General features: G+C 35.0%; 1 protein-coding gene across 8 annotated transcripts in view; it reads left to right on the forward strand.

Moving 5' to 3' along the window:
* The window catches only part of SUPT20H (SPT20 homolog, SAGA complex component), a 37371-nt gene that overhangs the window by 17060 nt on the left and 5074 nt on the right, over nt 1-15237 (forward strand). For 4 of the 8 annotated variants that reach the window (XM_037799789.1, XM_037799786.1, XM_037799788.1 and 1 more), the window contains exons 11-23: nt 673-829; nt 926-982; nt 2299-2370; nt 3176-3333; nt 4154-4180; nt 4731-4763; nt 5447-5564; nt 6088-6190; nt 6341-6499; nt 8225-8531; nt 9001-9155; nt 11157-11212; nt 12842-12964. In XM_037799789.1, coding sequence (XP_037655717.1) covers nt 673-829; nt 926-982; nt 2299-2370; nt 3176-3333; nt 4154-4180; nt 4731-4763; nt 5447-5564; nt 6088-6190; nt 6341-6499; nt 8225-8531; nt 9001-9155; nt 11157-11212; nt 12842-12964 — 1525 coding nt within the window. The remainder of the gene's footprint in view (nt 1-672; nt 830-925; nt 983-2298; nt 2371-3175; nt 3334-4153; nt 4181-4730; nt 4764-5446; nt 5565-6087; nt 6191-6340; nt 6500-8224; nt 8532-9000; nt 9156-11156; nt 11213-12841; nt 12965-15237) is intronic. The other 4 variants (XM_037799791.1, XM_037799794.1, XM_037799795.1 and 1 more) reach the window with 1 other exon arrangement.

The raw sequence follows: 15237 nt of genomic DNA on the forward strand, positions 1-15237 counted from the left end.
ATGTTTTAGCTATCTTATTTAATAAAATAAACTATGCATATGAATAATACACCTGTAGTTGTGGTCAGCTCATCACTGAGTACTCTTTAATTATCTGGGGTTGCACACTTCAGATCTTCAGATTTGAAGAGATTGGAAAAAATCTATCCCTTTTCTAAATGCCATAGTTTACAATATGAACAGTATATGCTAAGGAAAAGGGGCATCACAGCTTTGGAAATGGTGAAATAAGTCCTCATAGGTTTCATCAGCAGTCCTGGAAAGTCTGTATGTATGTCTGTCCACATCTTCCTGAAAGCAACCAAGTTAGTTCTTTTTTAATTGTCTCTGCACCTTTATAAGTTCTCTCTGCTTCGCACACTATATCCCTGGTGTTCCCAAGGTCACTTCCTTACCACCCAAGTCTCGGCTCCCGTGCTCTCCTCAGCCCTTCCCTTCCCTCTGTTGCCTCCTGTCGCTCCTCACACCAGCCTGGCTTCTAGTCAGGACTGTCCGCTCCAGGGAGCAGGGCTTCCTTTGTCATGTTCATTTTTGTTCTGCCAGTGCCTTAGGTCCTTGGTTTTTATTCATAAATACTTGTGATTTAATTAAACATTCAGTGCTTGCTAGTTTAAACCCACGTATATTATGAGTTTAAGGGGTTTGTTCAGTTCAAATCTCTTGATATTTCAGGTGTTTCAAGAGATACTCTCGGTCCTCTCTGAACCGGCAGCAGGATCTGTCTCACTGTCCTCCTCTTCCTCAGCTAAGATTGCTTGATTTCTTACAAAAAAGAAAGGAAAGAAAAGCAGGTCAGCATTATGACCTCAAAATTTGTAAAGCAGGAAATGTAAGTGTATAGTTTTAAATGAAGCTATTTTTTTTTTGCAAAAAGCTTGCCTTTTTTTAATTTTTAGTATATTTATGCTGTTTTAAAATTTTTCAGTGTGTAGATATGTGGAAACAGAGTCCCTGTAATTTGGCTGCACCTTCTGAAGTGGATGTAAGTCAGTGCATGAATTGCTTGTTTTTAATATAAGGTTCCTAAGTTTAATGGTAGCTTATATTTTGGGGAAAAAAATAATCTTTAAATAACCAAAATAATGTTTTAATTTTTTTTAAATCAGTGGCTCATTTTTAGAAGCTTGTGTATTTGTCCTTTATATTAAGTTGTATAGTAAACCTAATCCCTTAATATATTGTATAGTGTTTAGAGCAAGAATGATAAGCAAAACAATGATAAAATCTGGAAAAATACAAAAGTAATACATAATACACATTAAGTACTTCTTGTTTTTCTTTTCCTAATGTTTTATCTTAGTTTCTTAATGCTTCTTTCATCACACTGGTTATATTTAAAAATTAGTAATGCTTGGGCAGTGAACAAGTTTAGGAGCCATGGAAGGCCCTCTGCTCTCGATGACACACTAGCTATATAAATGATCGAAGGCACGAGAGGGATGTTTTGGTGAAAGCTCCCATGGTTCTTTTGTTTTATTGTTTCTTTGCTGAGTTCCTTTTTATTTTTATTCAACTCTTAACTATTGGTCAGTTACTCTACAGGTGTTTGCTCTTCTTTTGCATCCTTCTCAGGCTAGCGCATGTACTGATTCTCTTTATTATCTGTGGTTTAAAAAATCGTGAAAAGCACAAAGCCAGAAGTAGCAGAAGTATCCTGTACTGAAGGGAGAAAGTCACATTATCTTTTGGTAGTTTATGTGCTCCTCCTGTGAATAGATGTTTGATGTAAATATGAATTGAGTTAGGAGGACAGGTTGGGTATCTAAAGCGGTGCTTTCCAAACTTCAGTGTAGTTACTAGTCTCCACCCTCAGCACTGGCCTCGCCTGGGAACCTGCCTGCATCACAGCATCTCTGGCCCCACCCAGACTTGCTGAATTGGAATCTAAATTGTCCCATTCTCCGGTTTTGTCCCCACTGTGTTATGTGACAACTCCTGTTCCATTGAAAGCCAAAGGAAAAATCCTAATCTTAACTTTCCTTTGACATGCTAATTTTCCTCTAGGAAAGACTCAAAGGCAGATGTGTCAACTTACAAAATAAAAGCAACCACTCTCCAGGAAAGCATCTACATTTCTTACATGAATTTAATGGCGAAGGAGTTTGTAATTTTGTTTCATTTTTAAAGCCAGTTATAATTAAATATGTTAGGAAGGTTTTAAACTACTTAAGCATAAGTAGTTGGTGATATTAGAAGAATTCTTGTGATAAATGGAATATTGCATTTAGAGTTACGTTCTTCCCTTTGGTCAGAACGCTGACTCCATTACGTCTGTTGTCTGTGGATTTGATTGTTCAGGTGGAGAAATACGCTAAAGTGGAGAAGTCTATCAAATCTGATGACTCACAGCCGACAGTCTGGCCAGCCCACGTAAGCAGTCATTGTCATTCTGTTTTCAGTCATGCTGAGCTTATTGACCATAAAATGCAGTTGCCTTTCGTTTGGGTCTTTTTTTTTTGCTTGAGTTTGTTTTGTTTTGTTTAAAGGGCTTTCTGGAAGTTTAATGAATTATAAGAACAGCTGTTTTCATGTTTTCTGTATGTGTGTGTTTTTTTTAATATAAATGATTTCAGTTTTAAAAGCTAATTTTAATACAGAACTGCATTTTTATTTGTTTTGGTTGCACATTGGTAGTTCTGATTTGTTTTCTATTTCAAATTATTAATCAGTAAATTCTTCTAAGGATCTCTGTCTTAACAGAAGTGTTCTGTGTAAGTTTCTCTAATTGCAGTATTAACTTCTTAAAGGGAGAGTAGGCACACTATATTAAATTAGGCGAACCCTAGGGATGAAATGATAACAGATATTTGGTGTGTGTAATAGCAAAAAAAAAAAAAGTCATGTCAAATAGAAGCAGAACTGCTTTAGAAAGTTTTATCCTCCTGATATTATTTAATATTTTCAGTTCGAGTACCCAATATGTCCAGTTCTTCCATATTTCTCACAAACTTCGTTAACTAAATACCCCACTGGAACTCATTCCAGAGTACCATATAAAAAAAGAGCCCTGCACTTTTTCCTCAGAGGCATTCCAGCAGCTCCACCGCCTAAGGGCCAGTGCTGCGCATGTTTCTAGGACTTTCCTGACATTAGCATGCCGTTTATTTCCTGGTTTTTGTCATTTTGATCGTTCACTTACTTGAGAAGATGGTTTAGTTTGGATGTTCTTTTTCAGGATGTGAAGGATGATTATGTATTTGAAAGTGAGGCTGGTAGTCAGTATCAGAAAACAAAGCTGACCATCATGCAGTCACTTGGTGACCCTCTGTACTATGGTAAAATACAGCCATGCAGAAAAGAGGAAGAGAGTGACAGCCAGGCGTCTGCATCCCAGTAAGTTTTGCTCTTCTGGCTTTTATTATTGATTACTGATGACCTACTGGTTAGTCAATTAAAATTTTCCTTTGGGGATTATTTGTTTGTTAAATATTCCACTTAAATTTGGAAGTGGACTTAAGTGAACTTAAATCATAGTTAACATGTTCAAGAACTATTTAAAATAATTCTAATAATTATTTTAAAAATCTGTATCCTTCTTGGTATGTTTGTGTGTTGCATAGAGTATTTCAGGGCAGTAGTTTGTTTAAATGGGAAGCATTTAAATGTGAAGGCTGTGGCAGATGCTGGCAGGCAGCACTGCGTGGAAACCGTCTCAGTGCACAGTGCAGTGAGTTGCTCTAGAAATGCATGTAGTCAAGCTGGGCTTCCAAAATTTATGAGCTATTGGTAGTTACTACAGGTTACTGATTTTTGGTTTCTTTTTAACTTTTGGTTTTATTATTAGTTTTGTTTTTTTTTTAAATCACTTTGATGTAATTTTTAAAAGAAGAGAAAATGGAGCTAGCATAAAAAGGTAGGGACCAGGTTTATGTTAAATTGTTTATAAGGTCTTTATGAAAAAAAAAAAACAAAAAACAAATTTTATCTATAGTAGAAAGGCGGTTGTTCAGAGTATCCTCACCAGTACCTAGGTAAAAGTGAATGGGACTTGATTTGTTCGACAAGAAGGGAATGTAATCACTGCAGAAATACTGCATGAGTTATTACCTTCCCATCTTTTATATTCATGAACTATTTGATTTAATAACTTTGAAACTGAAGTTTGCTCTTTGAATTAACCCAGTTTTTTTTTCTTTCACATTTTATATTTCAGCTTCTCCACAGATGATCATTCAAATTGGTAATTAAGCAATAAACAAACTCACTATTTTAATCTGTTGAGTAATCACATAAATGTCAGACTCTTTTAAAAGACCTGGTAAAGACATTTTATTTGAATTGGCAGTAAACCTATCTTTCTTGTCTTAAAGATATTCTAAGGTCCTGCTATGTAGATATTAATAGTGACTTTTGAAGTCAAAGGTTAAAGTGAGAGGAAAGCCCAAGGTTGTGAGTCTCTTGTATAGCAAACACTTGTGAGAGGGTGTATAGCATTTGGTAATTCTCAAGCTATATTTTCTTTTGATATTTGAGTTTTGTGCCAAAATAAATCTCCCTTTACCTTAACAAATCAACCAAATTATTCATGATTCTTTCATAGTGTGTGGAAAACTTGGTCATTGCTGTATAAATTTAAATGTATTTTAAAAAATTTTTTCACAAATTCTTGGTTAGTTAAAATCAGTTTATAAAATTACTATCGCTAAAATAGGAAAACTTGTGAAAGTAATCCCAGGGCTCCTTCAAGGCAATGCTTATGTAATACTTTGTTGTTGTTTTAAATATTTTAGGTTCATTATTGGATCAAAGACTGATGCTGAGAGGTAAAAGTATTAACATCTTGAATTTTTGGTCTGCGTGGATGTGACAAACTCCAGCCTCATGGGATAGGGAATTCTCTTGGTAGTCAGAGAACCTTACTTCTAGTTATGCCATTAACTAGTGAAATATACACCTTTTAATATTTATAGACTACAGCCGTAAAAGAGAAGAGCATTGGACTGGAAAGTCTCTTAAGGTCCTCTCCAACTCTAAAATTCAGTGATTCTCAGAAAATGTTTGAATGGATATGATACACGAAAATATTAAGATGGGTTATTATCATGGGTTCAGATTTTGGGGGACTAAATTTCATTTTTCCAATGTTTTTAATATTCAGAATTTTTCATAGTATTAGGAACAAAACAAAAGAGTAATTAAAATATAGTTTTGTTTTTAGTAAGAAAATTTACACATCAATTGTAGCTTAGAAGATGTTTTCTAGGTAGTACTTTAATTAGAATCTAAGTGAAAGTGAATGAATAATTTTTTCTGCTTATTAAATAATCCTAGCAATTTTTATATTAGGAGCAAGATATTAAAAGTTTATCTTTTGGATTGTTAATTTGCAAAAGATGTTTTAAGCATTAGCTTGTCATTGAAAAGGTCTGAAGAACCTTTAACACAGAGATAAATTTGATTAAAACAAGTTAGCTAATTGTTATCTATATTTCCCTTAATATTTCAGGGTAGTCAGTCAGTACCAGGAATTGGTCCAGAATGAAGCCAAATGTTCAGTCAAGATGTCACACAGCTCCAGTGGCTCAGCCGGTCTGAATCAGCTTTCTCCAGGGAAAGAAACTGAAGTGTGTTTGATCACTGTTACTTTTTTGTGACTTTTTCAAGGAATCTGAGAAGTGTTAAGGCTTATGGTGGGGTGGGGGGGGGCATTGTTTAGCTTTGTTTTTACTTTTAACTTTCGTTTTTAGTATTTAACTTTTTAAAATGCAAATTTTCAAATGTATGCAGAGGTAGAGGTAGAGAGAAAAGTTTAATGAAAGCCTATGTTACTAATAACCTGACTTGGACAGTTAATATTTTTTTGCCTTCATCTTACCTCTCTGTCCTGCCTCAAACTCTTTCCCCCACCCCATTACTCAAAAAAATCTTCATCCTTTATGTATACTGTAATTTATGTATACTACATTATAATTATAATTTGTGTCATGGGTGTCATGAGAAATTATGTTTCTCTGTGAATATAATCATTCTGTAACCATTAAGAGTTTTAAATTGTACATTTTCATCTGGGAGTTACAATAGTCTTAACTTACGATTTTTAATTTGACCTGAATTTTAATAAGTGTGTTTAATGTCACTGTGTTTTAGCAGCCTGAGAGTGTGTCGGTTCAGTCTTCAGTGTTGGGGAAGGGAGTGAGACATCGACCCCCCCCAATCAAACTTCCCTCAGGCTCAGGAGGTAGTTCCTCAGGTATTATGTTCCCTAGAGTTCTGTATTCTAGATTAAGAAATACCATACAATTACAGTTTCATTTTAAGATTTTATTCATATTTTGATTTACACAATTCACAGAATTTTGAATTACAAATCCAGGAAATAATGTGTGTGTTCCTCCTTTAGGTAACTATTTTACTGCACAGCAGGCAAGCAGCTTTCTTAAATCTCCAACTCCTCCTCCTCCTACCAAGCCACCAGGTCTTTCTCGGAAGTCATCTGTGGACCTCAGTCAGGTTGGCATGCTTTCTCCAGCTGCCCTGTCACCTGCCAGCTCCTCACAAAGTGAGTCACAACTTATATTCTCCATTAAATCTTCAAGGGCTGTGGCATTAATTTTCTTAAGCAGTTTTTTTCACCAGTGCGATAGTGAAATCTAAATGTACTGTGTACCCAAAATGCATAAGTTGTGAGAAGCTTCAGGCAGGTCTCTTGTTGGTTGTACGTATTTAATGTGTTTAATGTAATTGTATTTGTTTTTCTGTATCTATGTGTGCACTCTATGTATATCTTTCTTATAGTCTTGCAATCTGCACATCTCCTTAAAAAATAATCTGGTCATTAAATGTGGCAATAAGGGTCCAAAATATTTTTTATTCCAATGTACCCTAGGATCATTTTACATTTAATATAAATTATGCAGCTGATATGGAAAAAAAAATGTCATGAGTTGTTGCGGCAGTCCTTTCTTTGTTTATGTAAAAAGCCAATTCGTTCCAAGGTGGTGGTACAATAAACTAAAAGCTGATTTTTCAAAAACACTCCTACACTCTTTTATAAATGGTTGTCAGTTACTAAAATGTGATACTGATCATAAAGCATTATTTCTGAAGATATTAAAATGTAATTTTTACTACTGAATACTTTTTTTTAACATCAAGGAGAGTTATACAAGAGTTCTCACATTAGTTTGAGAGTATTTCTTCAAATTAGTAAATACCTGAGATATTTTAGGTACCAATTTGTAAAAAGAAAAAGCATTCCAGTTTTTTAGTTTTTTATGGATAGCTAACTTGTGCTGAAAGTTTTAGTACACAACACAGTGATAGAATGAGTGGTCTCGCATTAGATATAAACATCTTCATCCTGATAGCTCAAAAGGTGTAATTTTTCTGCCTTCTTGTTTTGCACAAAGAAAAGCTTTTATAAATTTTCTGAACGTCTTATTCACACTTCTTATGTTGTGGGTATGGATTATGTAAATCTACTGCACACAGTTGTTACTTTAAGTAAGGGTTGAGTGACAGCTTCTGGACATTCACATTTCTTTCCTTTCTTTCTGCAGGACATGAAAGCTAAAAAAGAAAACACCTCAAGAGCTTTTGGTTTTACTTTTTTGGTTTTTGTTTTTTTTGTTTTTTGTTTTTCTAAAAATTGATAAACTGTGCATACTTCATTCACAACAAATTTTCTATACATTCTACATTTAAACCGAAGTACACAGTTACTGTTAAAGATGCAGTATTATCTATTAAATACTTGCTTTATTACTGTTTTTTGTAAATTTGTTTGTTAGGATAAACTTGATGTGTTAGGAATTAAATATATATTTAGGTGCCATTGTTAAACGTATGTAATTTATTAAATATGTTCAGAACTTGTCTGAGACTGTTACAGAAAATAAGCAATATTTTTAAATGAAGCCCTAAATTAGTGAAAATGTAAATTTAAAAAAGTTGATTCAAATTTCTTTAAACATTTAGGCCAAAGGCAGCATGCAGGAAACTAACTTTTAAATGGGTATTATGGTAGAGTACAAATGTATATTTTTACTGTTAATGTAATAGCCTCTCTGATGGGATTTTTAGGTGATATACTGCATCCTTAATTGTAATTGAGTGTAACAACACTCATGTATCATGTGTAGAATTTAACACTTGCAGTTTACTGCTTAAAAAAAAAAAAAACTGGAACAAATTGTCAGTGCTAAGTAAGATTCCATTAACCTTATTTTTAAAAGGACTGGCCATTTATAACAAACTAGCAATTTTTATTTTTCTCAATGAGCAGGATCTGGAACTCCTAAGCCATCTACTCCTACACCAACCCCTTCATCGACCCCACACCCTCCTGATGCTCAGAGCTCAACTCCTAGTGCCCCTTCTGCCACCCCTCCTCCCCACGATTCAGGCTCCACCCCTCAGCCCACTCTGTTAACTCAGTTTGCTCAGCAGCAAAGGTCTCTGAGCCAGGCAGTGCCTGTAACGACCATTCCTCTCTCCACCATGGCGACATCCATAACTGCAGGAGCCACGGCCACCCAGGGCACGGCCAACTCTGCTGGACTTAACTTCATCAATGTGGTGGGCTCTGTTTGGTAAGTTTGCATTAACGTGTTGATTTTTTTTCTAACCAGTTTAAATAAATACTTGTGAAATCAAGAACGGTGTATCTTACTCCAACTGAAAGAAAATAGATGTGGATAGCTGCTTCAACATGTGTGCTTTAAATTTCAGGTGATACATCTATTAGCTGCACTTGAGATGTTACTTCATATCTACAGCAGCTTGGAGTTTGTTTATCCTCTTTGTTACCGTCTTCTAATCTCTACTCTTCCAAATAATATGTTAAATGTGATAAATACACAGAACTTGATTTTAGCCAACTTTGCTGTTACTTTCTAGCATAAAAATGGAACTGATCTTAGAAATTGATACTTAACACAAGGAAAGAATAACTAAGTGTGATAGGTAGTTTTTGTTGCTGTTTAATCCAGGGAATTATGATGTGCCTGATTTTTATTTTCACAGTGCAAAGTTTAATTCCTTGTCTTTATTCTCCTGCAGTGGAGCCCAGGCTTTGATGAGTGGTTCAAACCCCATGCTGGGCTGTCCCCCTGGTGCCATAACTCCTGCAGGAATAAATCTGAGTGGCCTTCTCCCCTCAGGAGGTCTGCTCCCAAATGCACTGCCAGGTGCAATGCAGGCACCTTCTCAAGCAGGTCAGAATGTTGGGAATAATAACCTAAAAATCTTAATGTTCAAATGAATGTAACAATGTCATTTTAAAAGCATGAAGAAACAGACATTTATTGTCATTGTTTCATGAAGGATTAGTTCTCAGGTATTTAATTTTGAGAGCCTTTGAAGTACAAACACTTGAATTTCACATCTAGTCGTCAGCTTCTGTGAAGAAATTTGGTAAGCCTGCAAGTTGTACCTTTTGCCTTTCAGACTTAAGGAAGTTAACTCATAGCCTTATTGTTGCTGGTATAGTAACATTCCAGGCAGAGTAACTGTATTTTAGAAAAGGACCTTGAGCGTGCGAGGCAGCTTGATATGGCAGTTAAAAGCCTAGGCCCTACCTGAGCTTGGATTACTGTAGTGCACCTCAGCAGCAAGTTGTCTTCTGTGCCTCATTTTCCTCATTAGTAAAATGGGGAGAGTAATGCCTTACCTCATGTGGTTGTAAGCATTAAATGAGTAAATACAGATGAAGTGCTAAAACTGTGCTGGGGACATGGCGAGCACTCAGAAATATTTGTTGCCATCCCCATCATTGTTAGCTTTATTAGGATTACATATACTGAGTAACAGATAAAAGAACTTGTGTTCTTTTTAGTGCTCTTTAAACAAATGTAATGTCTTAGAACAATTCAAGCTCTTCTTACTGAGGAAAAATTTAACAAAGTTGACATAGTAAGAAAAATATATCAGAAAATTTGAGAGTTATGAGAAAGAACCCAAAGAATATAACATTAAACATGTTAATATATTGCTGTGGTTTCCTATTTCTAACTGTTATTCTTATTTTAATGTGTATATATGTGCCTTAGTGGCAAGAGCTGTAGAAATGGAGTCAGATCTTGAATCCAGGCCCCAACTCTACCAGTTAATACACTGTGACTCCAGTTGCTACCTATTGGGCCTTAGAGAAATCCCTTAATTTTCCTCCCTTAAATTTGAGCTTTATCCTCTTTAAAACTGGAGTAAGAATATCCAACTTGAATTTGTACTTATGAGAGATAAATGAAGTGATATGAAAGTGCCTTTGGCAAGCAATAAAGCGTCATATAGGTATCATGTATCTTTAAAGAAAATTTTGCCTGAAAGCGATACCGTTGTTTTCATGTTGTGTCTGATTATACTTTATCAGTCTGTTATGCAAGGCTTTGATCCCATCATGTGTCAATTACTCACCTCTTATCTTTTTCTTCTTAAAATTATCCTGTTAGAGAACTAGATCTGTTTTTAATTGGTGCTCGAATTGTTACTTTTTTTAATAAGTAAATTATAACACATACTTGAGACTTAGACTATGCCTCCTGTCTAAGCAAAGAATGTTTTTCACATTTTTAAAGGACTGTAAAAAAAAAAACAATATACAGCAGAGATTATATGTGACCCAAAAAGCTAAAATAATTTATAATCTGCCCTTTACGGAAGAAGTTTCCCAACCTTTATGGTGTGCTCCATGTTGAGTTTACAGATTGTTAGGAATAAGTTCAGGATCACCAGGACATCATTGCTTGGCTTTCAGTTCTCATCTTTACACATAAAATTCGAAGTTTCTTAGCATTATTACTGTTAGCATTTGTACTTTATAAAAATAAAAATAGCACAGAGCCCACCAATTCTCGGCCACGTACTACCATGTAGCGTTCAGTTCTGAGGAACGAGTGAAGCCAGCGCCTGAGGCGCACACACTTGCACAGCCGAGAGGACGTCGGCCTTCGTCACATGACTCTCTCTAGCCTAGCCTGTGGTCTTAGTGCGATGAAGGAGTCCCAGGCACCCACGTGCTCCAGATCTTTGCATAAGATCTCAGTATTGATAAGTTTTTTAGAAAAACTTTTTGTTTTGAAGGTATTTTAAAAGTATAGAAAATAAGTACAGTTATGCAGAGAATACTTAAGATGTGTTTATATATACCAAAGCGTAAATTACGTCTGTTTGTAATAAAGTTTTAATTCTCTGTTATAATCATGAGTTTTATTTAACAGGTGTTCCATTTGGTTTAAAAAATACTTCAAGTCTCAGGCCCTTAAATCTACTCCAGGTAAACCTAAAATACTGCTTTTGATCAAAGTTCTTATACTTTGATTTTTTTAGCAATGTGTGTGTATATATCAACATTTGGAACTTGGAGGTCTGTGCAGTTATTATGGCCCCTGCACTGACAACAGCTCCCCTGTGCCAGTAGAAAGCATTCTTGCCTCCCAGGGAGAGTCCTCGCCTGCAAGAGCAGTAGTCTGTGTACTCCCATGAGGGCCTTCTCTTAGCACACGATGCACATCCATACATGTAATGCTGTTTGCTTATAACAGATTTTATGCTTGAATAGAGATTTTAAAAATAGCCACATGGTCTTTGCCTGAGGAGAATATGGTGAGACTTTTCTTAAACATGTAATTAGTATCAACATTTTCATAAAGTGGTAGAGGATGGAGAAATTAGTATATATTGTGAACCTGCAGTATTGCGGGTATTTTGTTAGTTTGGGTCCTTTAACTTAAAGTATGGAGTGTAGTGTGAGGCTATGGTTAGTAAAATGGAAGTGGTTATCTACAAAGAACTTGTAAAATTGTAGACATGAGTATAAAGATCTAGAGCTATAAAGTGACATAGCTATGGATTGTGGGGAACTAACAATGACAGATCATGCAGACCTCGTATTCAAGATTAATGGATCAAGAAATGAATTTAGAACAAAACTTAAAATTTATTTCTTCCCAAGATGCAACTTGTATTTGCAGACTAATTGCAGAACAGTCTACTTGTCCTTGTGGACAAGACTGAAGATCACTGATTTATTTGGTTTGTGGCTCTCAGGGATCAACTCTCAGAGTTGAGAGGAATGGAATTCCTTTTTAAGTTAATGAAGTTTTGCTACATTTATTATTTAACTGATTAAGGAAGGATGATTCAGTGCTGTGTCCAGACAGACCTACCTACGCATGAGTTTGACCTCCATGCAGAGCGGAGCTCTGTACTTGGCGTTGGCCTTGGACTTTCTCCTCAGTACCTCAGAGTGCTTAAAACCTCCACCCTTGTAGATTTGAATGGATGTACCATCAGTGTACTGATACATTGGGAAAATACAGTTTTAATTTTTAACCTGGAGTTTTCTGGATGCTTACTTGCTTTCATATATATATGAATTTCATTAATTTGTTATCTGAATGAGCAAGTAATGGTCTCCAAACTAAATAAGGACATCTAATGAATTTTCTTGTAGGCCTTAGATTTCCTCACCATGTTATTAAAAGAACCTTTTCATTTTGGTTTTGTGGCAAAAAAACAAATTTGGGGGGATGGATTTTCTTTATATACATTTCTGATTATGTCTAGCTATTTTTTGTGTTGCTGTGTAAGAAGATTTAATATGTAAAATATGAAGGAAGATTCAAGTATGTAAATTTGGATAGCTAAGTATCTAAATTGAAGCAGATAGGTATTGTTTTAGAGTATTCAAACATTTAGAAGCTGAAAGTAATAATACTTTTTTTTTTTAAAGGCAGAGTTCTTGTCTTATGTTATTTAAAATTCACATCTCTTTCCTCAATGTCTAGAATAGTGCCTTACACATAGTAAATGTTCCAGAAATATGTTTGGAATAAAAAATGTATTTCATATAAAATAATATTTAATTGGCTAATAAATTTATTTTTGTTTACATCCTTAATAGCTTCCCGGTGGCTCCCTCATTTTTAACACTTTGCAGCAGCAGCAGCAACAGCTCTCTCAGTTTCCTCCGCAGCAGCCACCTCAGCAGCCCACAACTTCTAGTCCTCAACAGCTAGGGGAACAGGTGTGTGCCTTCTGCAGTTCATAGGATTTTTACCAGAATTTGCAGCCTCTTTTTCGTATATTCTGAGCATATTAAAGTGGTTTTGTTTAAGTTGTTTAACAAACATTTCCTACACTGTTTATTAACTGTAATACCTATCAGATATTGGGTGACTATTTCTAATTCTCATAACAGCCATACTTTCATGGTAGGAAATGGATTCAGGTAAATAACTTGCTCATGACCGTGCAGTGAGAGAGAGAGCAGGGATTCAAACGCAAGTCTTTCTGACCATATAGCTCGTATGCTTTTTAATCCCACCATCATCCATATCTGTTCCCAGTATTTTGTTTTGTGCAAGGTCTTGTACTAAACATTGGAATAGATAGGTCCCTATTATGAAGCTTAGGTTAAGAGGTAGATGGACAAAAACAAATACACACTGCCAAGCAGAAAGAAATAAGAACTGCTGTAGCCATAAAACTAAAGTAGAAGAAGGGACTGTTGTCTTACTGAGCCATGGCTACTTACTGGAATCACCTGGGAAACTGGAAAACACTAATGCCTGGGGCCTGCCCCAGGAGTTTCTCTTAGCTCAGAGTTAAATATATGAAATCTGTCCTTTTGCCAAAATTTCTCTTGTCGATTCTTGGTTGGATAAAGCTCATCTTCTCGTGGTTCTTTAGGAAGGGCACACTCAAAACTGTCTCTAATATATGATACTAGAATAAAAATTTAAAAAAAAACAAGATCCGTGGAACTGTACAACACGAACAGTGACCCCTAAGTTAAACTATAGTTGGTAGGTAATAGGACAGTTGTAAAGCAATGCTTTCATCAGTTGTAACAAATGTTCCAGTGCAAAGTGTTCATAATAGGATGGTATATGGGAACCCTGTGTTTTATGCATGATTGTTCTGTTAACACACAACTTTTCTAATTAAAAAGAAAAAAAAACAACAAAAAGGAAACTTTTTCTATCCTTACCAAATGAAAGATTGCTCAGCTGGGTATAAAATCTTTCATTTGAACCTTCTTTTAATTTATTGAAAATGTTGCTCAGTTTTGTCTTGCTTTGTATGTTTTTGAGAGTTCAGATGGCCACCTAATTCTCTTGCTCTTGTAAGTTATTTAAGTGTTTTGTCTGGAGGCCCTGAGGGTTTGTCTTTATCTTTTAAAGTCTAATATTTTCATTAGGATATGTCTTAGAATTGATATTTCTTGTGGGCCCTTTAATTGCAAAGTCAGGTTTTTATTTCTGGAAAGTTTTGTAGGATTACAATTTTAATTTGCTTTTCTGTTTCTAGTTTCTTAATGTGAAAACCTAGATTAAATTGAGACCTTTTGTAAAATAAACATTTCATTATAAATGTCCCTCTTAAGTTGCTCTTAAACTGCTTCCACAAATTTTGATGTGTTATACCTTTGTTTTTGTTCAGTTCACAGTATTTTCTGTTATCCCTCATGAATTCCACTTAGATGTATGGATTTTTTAGAAAGTTAATTTCATAATCTTTGGTAATTTTCCAGATAACTTTCTATATTCTGTTCAGTTCCATTGTGGTCTGAAAAATGTATGTTTTCAGTTCTTTTAAGGTTGTTGAAATTTGTTTTATGGCCAGAATGTTGTCTCTTTTGGTGAATGTTCTGCATGCACTTGTAAAACGTTGTAATTCTTCTTTTAGATGGAATGTTCCTAAAATATTAGTTAGATCATGTTTGTTCAGTTCTTCTATAGGCTTACTAATTTTCTTTTTGCAAGTTCTATTAATTAGTAAGAGGAGTGTTGACATTTCCAGCTAAAATTGTAGAACTTTGTTTCTCCTTTCAATTCTGTCAGGTTTTGCTTCATGTATTTTGAAGCTCTATTGTTAGATGTATACAAATTTAGGATTGTTATGTCCTCTTGATTAATTGACTATTTTATCATTATTGAATGATCCTCTTTATCTCTGGTAGTATTCCTTCTTTCTTTCGATTAGTGTCAGTGTAGGATATCTTTTTCCATCCTTTTAGACTAAGCCTTTGTATTTCTTAGTATTTGTTATTTCTGATTCAAGGTTAATTATATCCCCAGTTTGTTTGAGAATATTTAATTCTATTTGTGGTGGTGTCTTGCTGTTTTCTTTAGTTTTGTGGGGGTTTTTTGTTTGTTTGTTTCAGGAGATTTTTTAGCAGTTGGTTTTTGTTTCGTTTTTTCTGTTTTCTGTTTTTTGGTTTGGTTTATCAGAACTGTCTTGTGGAGGTGATGTGGTCCGCTGTTTTCTATTCCTATTCATTTCATGAACAGTGTT

The sequence above is a fragment of the Choloepus didactylus genome, chromosome 12, assembly GCF_015220235.1.
Source record: "Choloepus didactylus isolate mChoDid1 chromosome 12, mChoDid1.pri, whole genome shotgun sequence".
Taxonomy (NCBI): domain Eukaryota; kingdom Metazoa; phylum Chordata; class Mammalia; order Pilosa; family Megalonychidae; genus Choloepus; species Choloepus didactylus.